Consider the following 15,569-nt stretch of genomic DNA (forward strand, 5'->3'; position numbering starts at 1 on the left):
CTTCATAGTCAACAAATAAAATGTAAACCAGTCTGTTCTCTTTTCCCAGAGGAATTTCCAGACTAAATATTACTGAAGCTGAAGAATATTGTATTACATAAAAGCAATTAAAAGGCTCTTTTACTAAAGAGTTTTTTCCTCTAAAGAGAAAATAAAGGAAATATTTAAATGAAGTGTTACTTACAATGTGTTTAATTCTAAAAAATTGCCTAAACAATTACTTAGAAAAAAAAGTTGCACATATATATACATATAATGCAATCTATAAACAAAGATTATAAACTACACTTGGAAAATACTGGAAGTGGTTATTAGTAGAGTGTGTCTTCACTGCTGTCACAGAAACTGCTGTGTTTTTAACCAGGAGGAAATTGTATACAAAGCAGGAGTGCACACCTACAAACAGAATTTAATTTATCTTGTATTATTTGATGAATTGACATGTAGTTCTAAGAACTGACAATGCTTTGAAGTATTCAACATTTACCTGCTGAAAAACATCTGCCCCTTCATCATAATCCACTATTGTGAAAAACAGTTTGTTTGAAAAAGCAGATGAATAGCGCCATGAATTAGCCAGCACTTGATATTCCTCATTAGCTTGCCTGTTAAGGAAAAGAAACAAATGTATATCCATATGCCATCCATTTGTAAAAAATATACTATAATCAGCTGCAATGGTTAGATGAATTACATTTGCAGTATCATTCTCAACATCCATACTATCAACTAAAAAGTTTCAGCTCCTTATGCAATTTTCTGTTTCAAACTTGTCATCTCCAAAATTAGAAATTTGTTAAGTTAAACTATACAAGAGAAATCCCAAGATGATATTAAGAAAAAGTAATGTTTTCCATATTTAAAATCTCAGTAAATAGGACTGGTCTGAGTTGCAAGTATCAAACAGATCTGCTAACGGATCCATGCAAGGATATGCTTATGGGGCCCTTGAGTGTGCTATCAGGATATACTTGCTAGAAACAGCTATACATAAGGAATTCTGAAACTAGGGGACAAATAACACACAAATGTGAAAGAAGTATGTTCCTAAAATAGAAGAGCCATAGGAGAGCCAAAGAAACTACTAAGCACTGGGGAAATGATCCTAACGGAATCAAAAGTAGGTTTGTAAGCAGCATGACAAACTCCAGGCTATTTCTCTAAAAGTCATTTTAAATGTGGTAATTTTGCACAACATATAATCTTTTCTATCAGCACTAGATGGTGATTTGCTACTAAATATCTTCCTAAATAAAATAACTAAACAACAAGCAAAAACCAACCAATCCACCAAAAAAAAAAAAACCCAAAGAGAACACAAATCAAAACAAGCAACTTTGCCCTGACTTTACTAAGAGGAAGGGAAAAACAAAGGGCATTCCAGGAGAATAATACTAGCAATGACATCCTCTAAACACACAGTGCCATAAAACCACAGGTTATTTCACAGGACAAATCTATACCAACAAAAATTCAGGGAAAAAAAAAAAAAACCCAGAATGAAGGAAGCTTGCAGTATTTTCTGATTTAGACAGATTCTTCTACTAATTTCCGTATTACTGTTTAATCACATCCACTCTATAGTCCAAACTAGTGTTTTATCACTTGACAACTCATCTTCGCATACGGTAAGATACTGAAGTAGTATAAATGTGTTCTGCAGCTTTTCTCAAAACAGTGTTTCTAGAAAAACAGTTCTACGTGTTTCATGGTGCAGAACACTATTTAAAAGTTCTGTTTAAAAAATCTGTTTGCTGCAAGAGAAACCCTGCACTACACATATATAAGAGAGAGCAAAGAGGGGGAAGAGCATCACAGGATCACAGATATTGTAAGACCTTTCTGAGATCAACCTTAGACATGAAATATGTTACATACAAACTCCAGCACAGTTGTGTAGTATTAAGAAATCTGTACTATATATGAAAAAAAAAAAATCATAAAACATCAAGAGTTAAAATGAAAATTGATGACTTCTTTCTCCCACAAAGAATTAAATAACATGAAGCACAATAAAACTCAACTTTCACCCTTATTACCTGATTTGGTAAAATTTGCTACTTAACACCCTTACTCAATGGGCAGTTTGCAATTAAAAAAAGAAAAGAAGCAATTCAGGCATTAGATTGGTTACTTCTAGAAACAGATATTATCACTAAGCAGACTAACATTCATTGTCATCCTGAAGAGGGCAGTCAGACAACATCAAAGGAATGCAGTAAAATCTTAAGCAGTATCTGTAGTGCATTCTTCTGTTAAACCTGCTATATTTAAGCTGAACCATTTTTATTATAAGAACAAGATGAAAATCAGTTCATCTTGATACCACCATTCTTCTTTATCTACCTTTCACTTGTAATGAAACAGTATTTCTGGGAAAATCAGAAATTATGGCCCCACCATTTGAGAAGTCCCTTGTTCCCATTGATCTCCATGTATTTTTCATCTTTAAACTATTTTAAATTAATGGATAACATTTAAAGTATTATTTTGCAAAAGGCTGCATTTTTTGTGACAGACTCAAAGCACAATTTCACCCTCACACTGAAAATAGCAAACCATTCTATGGTGCATCCTCATAGAAGAGCTTGAAGGGTGTGGAGAAGAGTGAAACAAGGAGCAGCAGGAATACAAAGTTAAAGGATTACCACACACACGTAACTGAAGATCATCCTACACACCACTGTATCGTTTACAATTGATAAATTTCTTATAGAATAACATTAGTAACTTTTTGTAGCACTGCTTCATTCCTTTTCAGACACAATAACAGTAAAAAGCATAAGCACTTGACTGAAAAAATTCAGTCTTCAATTACCAGTTATCAACTTGACAATACCAACTGTCAAGTTTTTATCTACCTATCTCTATAATTAGTTCATACCCATTCTATCAGCTTGTTTCTAGGAAGTAATGTTAATTATACAAAATTACTAGAATAATTATGTGAAAATCTATAAAGGCATAAAAGCAAAGAACTACACTTGGTCTGAACTCAACAGAATATAATGTTAGCACTGCTCATTTGCTTGACAGGATTTTTTAATAGATGGAGAAGATTTGAATATTATTGCTGCTATAGTCACCTCTTTAGAATTTTGTCATAATAGCAACACAGGAGCTAGCAACAACAGTAATATTGAACAGCTGCCAGAAAATAGTGGCCAGATCAAAAGGGAATGCTACTATTAGATTTACTCAGAAAATTCAATCTACTGGAACGTAAGCTGCTAAGCAAGTGTTCTAAAGAAATTCTTCCATTATGCAAGAGGTGCTCATAAAATATTAAATGTTTTATTTAAAAAGATTAATTATGTGTGTGTCTATAGCAGTTAATCAGATTTGTATAACTTGAGCTATATTTAATGAGATTAATTTTATTCTATTGGTCTGACATTATAGTAAGGAAAACACAAACTGAATATTAGGGAAAAAATAAAAGAGTATGGAATTATTTGAGAAAGAAAGCAGTAAGGCATTATTTTCTGGCACACTATGTACAATACTTAAAAATGTACAGTTGGCACAGAATGTATTACCAGGTTACTTACACATTCTGATCCATCTGTTTAAAGTAAACTCTGATCAGTGCTGCAATTTACTTCCAATACAACATCTGGCTTTTACTTAGAATGGTGTTCCTCAAAACTAAAGGAACAAGGAGCTAAATGCATATTTTGACATCTTCTCAGTGTCAAGAAGGCAATAAATTCAGAATGCTTATTTGATTTTGTTTAGGATGACTCATAATGTCTTGATGAAAAGCACCGAAAAAATCTACAAATGTTTCTAGAAAATTCACTAAATGCAACAGAGAGTATAAACACTCATTGAAAACCACACAGATCTATAAAAGGGGAAAGCAAGCTAAAATCTATGCTATTCTATTTACAGCATCCCATGAAATTTTCAATCTTCTGCAGATGAAAAGAAGCTATGAGGTCCTCTTTTGTAGAAGTTTCAAAGTAAAAGAATAAAAAACTGTAATCTCAGGAAGAATGAGTCCGTTATCATCCAAGTATAAAATTATTGACTTGTTAAGCAGGACTCATCAGTACTTCTATCAGGTCCTGAAGTGCACAAGAAAAGCAATTGCAGAACTTTCAACAGCTTGCTCCAAATTTCCTATTCCTTCATTGAACAAAAGTTCAAATGGTAATTCCCTCTCAATACATTTAAGAGACCTGTCAATGTTTTTCTCACTATCTGCTCTTTATCAGCTAGCAAAAAACTAAGACATTGGATCCTGTTTCTTCTTTCTGATGATGCTCCTTGACTGCCACAATTCTTTTTGCTGTTGATCTACTCTTGCATCAGCTACTTGAAAACATCTGTCTTCTGAGATTTTTTTTTTAAGCAGGGAAACCAACAAATTTTTTTTTTTTTTCAGAACTAAAAAACCTCCTCTTGGAGGTCTCATTGATACGGTAGATGTTAATAAAAGTATTTGGAATCTCTTCTCATGTATTTTGACATTTCTTTCCATTTCCTCTGACAGTGCTCTCATCTTTTCAAGGAACACTAAGAAAAGAATCAACACAAAATATGCATCTTTTTGTTGATGGACTTCAGCCGTTGAGGAAAAGCTCAAGTGACCAATCTCATTCCTCTGATCCAGATATCCTTTTCTAAATTAAAATACCCCAGCAATGAATTTTTAAAATGAACCAGACAAAAATGTGATAACAAACAATACACCTCTTGTTTGCACCTGTATTCAAAGCAGAGATGGCTCCTTCCGCCAGTCAGATAAGAGATGCAGAGCTTAGAAAGCAAACAAAAATATTTCATATAATGTGTTTATGGAGTGCTCAGATAGTGCAGCAACAAACAAAAAAGGACTTAATTATAACAATGGAAGATACAGATGAGCAGTCAGCACCAGCAGGCTTGAGCTAAAGCCCTTCTGTAGGTGAAAATCAAAACACTAATAATCAAGTGAGGCAGGGCAGGTCACTGAATTCTGGCTGATAAAAGGTGCTGATCACTTTAGAAAAATGTAGTGATAATAAATGAGGGAGCAGATTCCAAGATGCAAGAAGATGAAAGGCACAGAAGCTGGCAGCAAATTTTCACCTGAAAATGCATTCAAGTTAGTCCAGTAGTTACCATTTGCGTGTATGCAATACAAAGTACAGGCTGAGGAACAGTCCCTTCATATCTGTGAAGATACTCCTGTCAGAGTGAACGTGGTTTTTTTCTCCTTCTTACATACAAAAGTAATTTTTTTCAGTTGTGAGACTGATGTGGGTAATAGAGATAAACTATCTAGTTGAGTGAAGACCGAAGGACAAAGGGCAAAAGGAAGTTAGTCTTACATCCTGAGCAGTCACTATTTGGAGTGAGATTATGTCTGACTGCTCATCCAAATTGATTCATCATCACAGTGCATCAAAGGGCCTTTTAGTATCTACTTCCAATGTACTGTTGAAGAATATATACACCAAGAACAGCAGTAACAGGTAAATCAATTAAAACTAAGTTTAATTTCCTGGAATCAGAACAGTTTAATCCAACACATTTCCAAACATGCATGGAAAAAACCCCACCTTAAGCCGTTAGAAACACATTCCAGTCCTGTTCAAGAGCACATTGAATATCTAATCAGTTATTCCTACTTGATTTCCTAACACCATCTATGTCCTATTGAACTTAAATAACTGGGACAACAGGAAAACTGACATTTATACTGCCACTAACACAGCTGTAAAGGCATCAGATGTCTTTCAATACTCTCTTTTAGATCAGAAAACTGGAACTTGTTTGCTTGTCCACAAAGGTAGATGAAAGAGTTCTGCTTTAGAATAAAGACAAAATTTCTCTGAAAAAAACTCTAGAAGCATGACTAGGGGCTCTACTAATACATAGACATAGCTGCTGGTTTTCAGAAGTTATGTTAGTTCTAGATTGATTCAGACAGGATTGACTGAAAGGATATATTTTACATACAAAAGCTTTATCTAAATATCTAGTGTCTCAAAGACTTCTTTGTATGCAGCATTTTAACACTGAGTTGATATGATTTCCATACACTTTCACAAATCATGTGATTTGTGTGACTGATGGTGTAACATCCTCCTTGCTGCACAGAAAAAATTCTCAGACTGAGACAAATTTGGTCAGCTTTCCACATGTATCATAGAAAGATAAAATACAGAAGTGTCAAATCTAGACACCAAAAGAAAAAGAAAACTGGGGTTTTTTTGATAGTCTTGTGGTGCATAAACCAACCATGCTCAATTTTTAAAGAGGAAAAATGTTCTCATTCTTGTGACAAAGTTACTCAAAGTCAAAGATTTCAGACTAGGTACTTCTTCATACATTCATTTGAAATATGACATTGATTTTTTTCTTTCTATGTAATTATTCTGAAAATATTTTGACTAGTAGCAGTTAACTTAAATCTTGAACAAGAGCATCTTCACAGAACATTACAGATTAAGTTAAAAAATCCATTTATCCTTTAGGCAAAGTGGCTAGTGAATAGCTAACAATTAAGTAATGCATGCATTTCAGTTCTATATATCCTCTCAGTGCTCCTGTCCATTAATTAACCATTGATTTGAAAATGTCGATTTCCCTGATAATGGTTTTATGTGCAGTATGATCAACCTCATTAAATTCCTTTTATTTCATGTGAACAAGTGGATCACAACTTCACATTTATTTAAACAAACCCAACTGAAAGTAGTATGCTGATTTGTCCTTCATTTTATGCTTTAAGATTTCCAGTTGCTTCTGTACAAGATATCTAGTCTGGTCTTACCTAAGAAGAAGTTTATAAGCTCTTTTTCAGTACAGTAAACAATATACAGTTGCAAGAAAAATAAACATCATTAATAACAGCAATATTTATGTTGTTTAACAAAAGACCTATATGTAGAACAGGGAAAGAATTTGCCATGGCCATTATAATGACAAATACAATGACCCTTATAAAGCTGAACTTGGTGCATCTCCTGTAGCTTTACCCACTGGGTAAATAAGGAATGATATAAAATAATATGGTAAACTTTCATCTCCCGTATCATCTCCTGAAGCTGACCTCTGGCAACATAAAGAAGAAACAACAGCATAGAATGTGCTGAACTAAAAAATTAACTTCACTTAAGAATGCTGGACAATTTCTGTACCTAATCCTGCAGCTTCACAGTTCGTATATGGAGGGTGAAGTGCAAAGACAATTTACATACTCGCCCTCAAAACTGACTTCAATGACAGAAAATTAATATATAAAAACCTAAAACCTAACAAAAAAATAGACAGTTACAGATACCCAAGTTAAAGTATCAGTTTTAAATGTCACATTCTAACACATCAGAACTCTAACACACTGCTACATTTACCAACTTCGCATATAGTTTAAATAAATGTATTTAAAAACAAGAAATAGTATTACCTCATATACAACCTACGTTTTTCATAGTCCTACAAAATATTTTGCTGCCTATTTAAATAGTGTTTAGAGCTCCCTTCCCAATAATCCCATTTATTGCTAAACACAGTAATTTCTAATGCATATTTTGGCTGAAGAAGGTTTTATTACCACAGTTTCTGATTTAGTGAGGTAATTAAGTGCATGACTACCTTTCAGTGCCTTGGCCCTATTTCCCTATCATTAGTTATTTTTGGATTAACTTATTGCACTAGGAACTTGCAGAGCGAGATCTTGAACTTAGAAGACTACCAGAGGCACTCTAATACATATTCAGAATGGAGCTACCAGAACACATCAAACTGCTGTGACATACAGTACTCCACAATACCTATGACCTCATGAAAAATGTGCTAGCATGTAAGAACTGTTCAAAGCTGTGAAATCAGAGGGGAAGACATCTGCATAAGCACCTTGGGCATCTCTTAACTAAAGAAAACAGTGAAGTGTTGTATTATTAAATGGTAATGAATCACTTTTGTCACAAAATTTCTTTGGAAAGATCAGATTAACTGATAATAAAATAAAGCTGATTTCTTAAAGAGAAAGTCTTCCTCAGCTGTATACATTTTATTCAACTGCAATTTAAAAATCAAAACCTGGAAGAATTCTAAAATGTGACATGTAGATGAAATGTGGTTGAAAAGATGCTGTAACAAGCACATGAGCCTATTGACTAGTAAGCATCTACCCCATGCAAAGAACAACTCTACCTGGCATATTGCACACTGATTCCAACATTCCCTTGAAAACCGAGGTAAGGAAGATGAGAAAGGTCATTAAGGTATAAATTACCTGCAAACAGAGCACTGCCGCTGTGGCTGGAGAGCAGTGAACATCACTATCACAGAGTAGTTACGAGGTGGAGCCTTCACAAATCTTCGGAATTTATCTCCATTCATGCGGACGACTGAACGCCTTGAGCTCCACTCCATCAGCTGTTCCACTTTCTCAGCCAAAAGATTCTGTAATTGAGGAGAAGCATGAGGAATGTTTAAGCTTAAAATTTAAGTGCTTTGTACCGATATTCTGCCTTTGCACCCTCCAAACTCCTCCGGACTCAAGATGGAAGTTATATATAGCTATATGTAGCAGAGTTTAGCTAATAGCATAATTTAGTCTTTCATGTAGTCAACAAGACTTTAAGTATTTAAAAGAGTAACTCAATGTGGTCTTAAACAGAAAGAATACATAAAATCAAACAGGTTGCGACCAACGGCAAAGGAGTAGAGTAAGGATCACTGCCTAACCAGAAGTCAGCAGTACAGCAATCATTTAATTTCTGTTTTAAAAACTGAAGTTTTAGAAAACACAGCCTTATGTTGTATTTATTCTATTTAGTAAAAATCACAGTAGAATATTGTCAGTCACTTGAGTATAAAGATGAAAGAAAAATGTACCTACAAAGAGAGAGAAATAGTTACTATGTTTAGAATTTCTTACAAATGTATCATAGTGAATTTAAATTCATGCAAGTTTTATATTTTGCTAGAGACAAGACTGCACTGTCATATAAACTCATCTAGGTACATTTCATTATTAGATCAACGTTTTAAGCTGATCTCAAGACTGAGAAGCACAAAATATTTTGATTGAACTACCACTGTATAAGAAAAATCTGCTTGTGTATTGTCTTTTGCTTGAAAGCATGCATGATTTAAAAGCAAGCTATGAGACATAGTAAAAGACAGCCATCTTTATCTAACTATTCCTGCGAAAATCTATTTAGGGTTTTGGTTATTTTTTTATCAAGTAAGCCTGGTTCCACACATGTTTAGCAGAAAGTGTTTAGTTTCCTATGTTACCTAGGTTCAGCAAGGTTGTACTGACCATGCTCTAGGTGGATTGCTGCATACAGCATATCAGAATTAATGCATCTATCTTGCTTTAAGTCTTCAGCTCCCTGCTCACTGGCCCTGTGGAAGATGCCTTTACCAAATAAAAACAAAAAATAAGAGTGGAGGAAACTGGAATATTACAACTCAGAAGCTAAGTGCTGAGAGAAAGTGAGAAGGACAGAGAAGGGAGCAGACAGACAGGAACAGAAAGTGAGGAAGGCACACCAAACAAAGAGAAAATTAACTTCAGAGACTTGAAGATGTGAGAACCTTCCACCTTCAAAATCATTGCATCCCGGACTTTGGGTTTAGGTCGGGGTTCTAGTGTGTCTTACCAAATTCTGTGTACTCCCATGTATCCCCCGGTTTTCCCCCCCTCGGTGGCCGATTCCCAGGTTGCCTTACCATGCGGCCCAGCTCCCATCCCCCCTGTCCCTTCCTGTGGGTCCTTTCCCGCTGTTACCGCTCCCCTGTGACTGGAGCTGCCCCGGACCCCCGGCGACTCCCCTGCCGTGCCCCATTGGCTCCTGCCTTCCACAGCACACCCCCACAGCCCCGGGACTGCCCCGGGCCCCGGTGCTGCCCCTACTGCATCCCTATTGGCTTCTCCAGACCACGTGACACCCTCCGCTCCGTCCCTGATAAAAGCTCCGTGCAGCCAAGACCATGCGGCCGTATTGTCCAACTCAGGGGTTGGTAGCACATCAATAAAATGCTCTCAGCTCCTGCTGTGGGGAATTTGGTCCTTCCTTCACCCCCTTTATCGAGGTCCCTCGCAAGCGGCGGTAGAAGTGGCCGACCCACCTTCCCGGAGCGTGTGGAGCCCAGGAGCAGCGGCGAGTCCGGGACCGGAGGAGCCACGGCGCCCCGCTGGGCACAGAGGCTGCTCCAGAGCCGGGAGAGACAACAGAATGCCGCAAAGTGGTGCCCAATGTGGGGCCAGGGCCAGCGAAGCCGCCACCGCAGGCAGAGGACCACCACGAAGCACCGGGAGCCGTGCGGGGCCGCGCCCCTGCTGTGGGGCCGTGCTGCTGCTGCCGCGGGGCCGGGCCGCCAGGCAGAGCGTGCCGCGGTCCGCGCAGAAGCAGTGCTTCGTGCCGGACTGAAAACAGAAGCGAAGCCTCCCCAAAGTAGGTCAGTGCACCCTCTGCCACCCACGAGGAGCACATGGATGCTTTTCCCTGCGTGGGAGGGGAAGTGAAACCTTTCATGGCCACGGAGTGCCGAAGGAAGGAAGCTTCTCGGGACTGAGGACCCTGGTGGCAGCTTTTTGTTTGCAGAGACTCCAGGCTGGTGACTATTAGTCGTGGGAAGGTGTCCAGCTAATACTCTTTTGGAGGGCTTGCCTGCGTTCCCAGGGGGTTGGGATGTGCCCGCGCGCAGCACGAGCGGCAGCCGCTGGGGTCTCCTGTGTTTTTTGCTTTTTTTTTTTTTGGCCCCTTAGGGGCTGTGCCCCTTAGGCACAGGTAATCAGAAGGCTTGAGTTCAAAAGAAGCTTTGATGAGTGTGGATCATTAACAGTTCTGAAAGACCTGCATTTACTTGACCCTATTAAAAATCCTTTAGGTTTTTGTTCCTGTTCTCAGAATTTAGCTGGTATTTGTAATGATGAATGTGAAGGAGAGATTACAACTCTGTTTATCATGAGAATATCAATGACTCAATGAAAACTATAATTTTTCTTCTAAAAGACCTATGTTTCTGGTGGTTTTGCCTCAAGAAGGTATCATCTAAGTTCTTTTCTTTAAAAAGAATCATAAAGCAAATTACATAAAAATGAAGCTTACACATTTGTAGGATTTCCTTCAATTAGCAGTGTCAGGATTAAATCTTTGTTCATTTCAAAAGATTCACTTGTTATGCATCAAGCACTCTAGCCAGTAATGCACAATAAAATACAAGGAGCTAAAAAGGATGGGAACTAGTACATCTAAAAGCTTCAATTATTCAAGCAAAAAGATAAACCAAAGAGTACTAATAAAAAGATGTAACTTTTATATTACCAGAGGAACAATGCATAATATCCTACTTGGTACAGAAAAACAAATACTTTTCAGATTAGGCCTTATTCAAAGAAAAGAAACCCATGAAATAGCATTAAGGATATCAAAGCAAAAGCATGATCTTGACAGAAAAATCCAGCTCTATTAGTGCTATATAATTTGCTTCTATAAAATAGAGTTACATAGAAGAATCTTACTCAGAGAAGTCCCAATTCTAGTTTTACTTGGAAGCTAGTTGCCAATAAAAATTAGTCTTGATTCCTTTAGATTCAGCCACGTGTAACCTATTGCACCTTTCCATAGTTCTTGTGCAATATTCACTATAATGTTCTCAACCACTTTTATCACTTTTTGTTGTTTGGTTTTTCCTATATGCACAAGTAAAAAGCTAGTAACTGAACTAACTTTAGATGTGTACTACACTAGGTAAAAACAAGCTAATATTTCAGGAGTGTAGTCCTTAGGTACAACGTATACACTTGCTTCACTGCATCCTGGAGAAATCTATTTTTTTCAAATAGAAAGTTATTAAATAGACTGCAGATAGTGGCTTGCATCATAAAACATTCTACTATAGACTACACTTCTCTTAGGTAACTGACTACACTTCTATATCCTACCAATTTTTGTACACTTTATTTCAGAAGACTTCATTTGCAGAGTAATTAATAGAAGACACCTTGGGACTGACATCTCTAGAATTCACAGTGCAGTCTGTCTGACTTTTAAGTCTATAGAAAAAGATGAAGGTCTAATATTGGTTTTGTCATTTACAAAATATTTTCACCATATATGTTCCTGAACAAGTTAGTAACCTTTTCCTCATTTCATTTGATAATGAAATCTAAGAAATAAATCTGAGAAATAAAAGTTTGCATTTTAGCCATGCATTTGACTTTAAAGCTAAGTCTTAAGGAAATATGGCACATTTTACAATTCCAACTGTCTAATTCAGCTTTGGATCAAAAAGGCACCCACTTAACAGATACTACACTCAGAAAATTGGTCAGTGTGCTAACAGGCAGAGGGCAGGGGAAATACTGAAGCCAGCAGACCAGTCTTAAGGATTTCATAATTCTAGAATCTAATTTGGATATTTTTGTAAGATTTTTTTTTTTTTTAAGAGAGAAGTGTAGAAAACAGGAAAACATACTGTTGAATAAAAGCATGAGCTCTAGCTCAGTCAAAAATTTTCTTCTGGGGGAAAGAAGAGTGTTGAAAAGTGAACAAAAATTGACAAAAAAACATGTAGAACGAAAAGGCAAAAATTTTCAGATTACCCTAATAAAAAGAATCTACTAATATCCTAGAAAGCACTGGTAGAAAAGACAATGGTCTATCCTTGCTGTGAAGATACTGAAACAAAACATGTTTTCTTTTAACCTTTACCATCCAGCTATACAATCCATACATACAAGTGTCACCAAAGTGAATTCCCATTAGGATGCTAGACATTTACAAATTTTATTAACTTGCCTCTTTCCACCCCTGGGAAAAGTCTTCTGCCAGAGAAAATCTGGAAGACGAAGAGAATGACCAAATCTAACAAAACACATCTTGTGATGACAGAAACTGTTACTCAAATCCAGAAAACAAGGGACATTACCTCATTTTCACTCCAGATTTCTAATTTTCTGCTCCTTTCCATAGTCTCTGCAAGTAAAGACCCTACATATATTTAAATCTATTCATTTACAGAATTCCTCTAAGCACTTACCAGATTTATGTTGATAACTGAAAGGGTTTTAGTTGAAACACTAAAGTGAAAAAACCCCAAAAACCAACCAACCAAACAAAAAACATAAAACCCAAACCCTAAGTATGAGAAAGGAAATTCTTCCTGTAAAAAGAAAACTCTGGGTGTGATGTTGCAAATAGCTACAAAATGATCAACAGAAAACAGTCTGTAAAAGCACTAAGGACATTAAATCAATGAATGAAGAAGTAGCCATGTATAATTTACTTATTTTCATTAGCTGATGCTCCAAGCAGAATAAAAGAACCTGTATGACCTACGTGTGGAAACAAAATGAATGCTAACTTCTGTAAACAGAATTACAACATTACTTGCTGCTCCTGAAATAAAAGTGAAAATATATGGCATATCAACATTTTCACAAAACTAAATAATCCTTAAAAATCCAAGAAAATATAAAATCCAGGGATTTTCTTACACAACAAAAAACCTGTTCATTTTTTATAAAATGAGATTACTTCATAAAGCGATCACCTATGAAAATTGTCTTTGCTCTTGAAATAGTGACAGTCATTGGTACCTTTTCCTCAATCCTGTTAAGGAGATGAACACTCCCCACTGAAATAAAAGCTGCTTGGGAAAACAATTCTAAAAAATTCCTCTTTTATCCCTAAGGCTAGTAAAATATTTTTGCAACTGCAGTTGTCCCTATTATTGAGTCATGAAGAAAGCAAAAGAAAAAAGGTAAATTTCATCTATTATAGATCTTGGTTTCCAGTGATGTGATGAAACAACCAAGCTACCTGTCAAAAAACTAAGTGTGACAAGTTATGAAGCAATTCCCTATTAGGGACTGCTTCCCAGTGATCTCCCGTATCTCCTCTCTGCTTCTTAACCCATAGAGCTTGACATCTACAAGCCTTCTCTTTCATACTCTGTGACTAGCAGATTAGCTACTGAAAACACAGCTTTATTTATTCACTCTCCCAAGACACAGTGCCTACAAGACAAAGCATAAACAACAAGAATCACCTTGTATACACACGTGTTGCCTCACTTGACTTTTAATCTTTCTTGGCCAGATTTTCTAAATTTCTTTTGGTCCAAATAAGACTCTGTTGTGGGTAGGGGGTACCAAACAACAAAAAACAAAATATCACACATATTTTCCTAAGTGCTGCTTGCTCTGTCTGTCCAGTGGATGTCCCTGATATTTTCAAGATTTCTTCTTTAGACTTCCTTTCATTTACTTTGCCTTCAGTTAGAATAACATGACACAGGTAACCTAAGGCATAAGGGGCTATTGGAACAAAACAAAGAACTAAGTCCCAGTGATATTACTCAATGATTCAGTATTCAAATTAGACTCCTTCCCTTTGAAACACACCAGTTCTAACACTTCACATCTTTGATGTTTCAGAAGAGGTTTCCGGTTTTTCTGATGTAATAGGGTCCTGAATATTGCTCAGTATGTGAACCTGGAAGACTAAGACCTCAGCTCTAGAAAGATTGGGTCAAAAGCAGATATACCTTACGAGGAGAAGTATAAATTAGCCAGGGACTCAATCTACTAATAAGGCTGAAGTACTGGTTATTACCGAGCCATTCCCCTTTCCTAATAAAAAATTCAAATTCACTCCAGTATCTCAAATTTCAGTTTTTATAGTGAAAGAAATAAAGAAAGGAGTTTCTAACCTAACTACAGATTTTGTTAAGTATTTCTGAAATTATGTTGAAAATTTAAAAAAAAAATAAGATGGCTTGACTTCCATGTTTCCTTTATGTGTATTTTACCAACACTAGCTGAGGGAGATTGAAAAACCACCCTTGATGAAAATTCTGCTTTGTTCACTTAGGTGGAACAAATCCCCAAAAAATGCTAGCTCTGTACAAAATTATTTCAGGACAACACTCGTGGAAAAAAAAGCAACCAAACAAACAAAAAACAAACCACAAAACAAGGTTGCACTGATACTGGATGTAAAGTATCTCATAAATCTATCTAATGCATGTAGCTTAAATTCCAATTTACTTTAACAGTCTCCATTTTAGTCTTTAATTACACTAAGAGTAATAATACAGAGAAACTAATTGCACTAATAAACACATTTCACCAATATGTTGTAAGAACATTTAACTTCTCTAAAACTGTGTCTGATAAACATTCTCATATACGTACTTACTAACCCCATTAAATTGGTGGCAGAAAGATGATGGAGTCAACATTATAAGTGTTCTTACAGGTTCTGCTGTCCCTTGGTCATCTGAGGATTGCATAAAAATGTCATATATGCTACCATATCCTTGAACATATAAAAATATTTTTATCATTTGTAAAACTCAACACACAATAACGGCATACATTTAGATAATTTCATGTAATATTTCCTACACACTAAAAAGGGAAAAGATAGAAGGCTACTTTCCTGCATAAGTCTTCTAAACAAAGTCTCAAATAGCTCATAGACTTGAAAGTGCTAAGAAAGGTAATTTCTTTGATCTGTCTACATTTTCACTCTACTCTCTAATATTTTCTAGGCTATTCTAAAACCTGGGGAAAAAAATTAAATATATTCCACTTTTGTCAAAATTTATTC

The 15,569-nt window shown here is 36.2% G+C and overlaps 1 protein-coding gene across 2 annotated transcripts in view; it reads right to left on the reverse strand.

Moving 5' to 3' along the window:
* TUSC3 (tumor suppressor candidate 3) overlaps nt 1-15,569 on the reverse strand; it is a 112,019-nt gene that overhangs the window by 64,295 nt on the left and 32,155 nt on the right. For both annotated transcript variants that reach the window (XM_053976288.1, XM_053976289.1), the window contains exons 2-3: nt 8,231-8,400; nt 488-605 (exon numbers count right to left, since the gene is read on the reverse strand). In XM_053976288.1, the coding sequence (XP_053832263.1) occupies nt 488-605; nt 8,231-8,400 (288 nt within the window). The remainder of the gene's footprint in view (nt 1-487; nt 606-8,230; nt 8,401-15,569) is intronic.

Source organism: Vidua macroura, chromosome 4 (genome assembly GCF_024509145.1).
Source record: "Vidua macroura isolate BioBank_ID:100142 chromosome 4, ASM2450914v1, whole genome shotgun sequence".
Taxonomy (NCBI): Eukaryota; Metazoa; Chordata; class Aves; order Passeriformes; family Viduidae; genus Vidua; species Vidua macroura.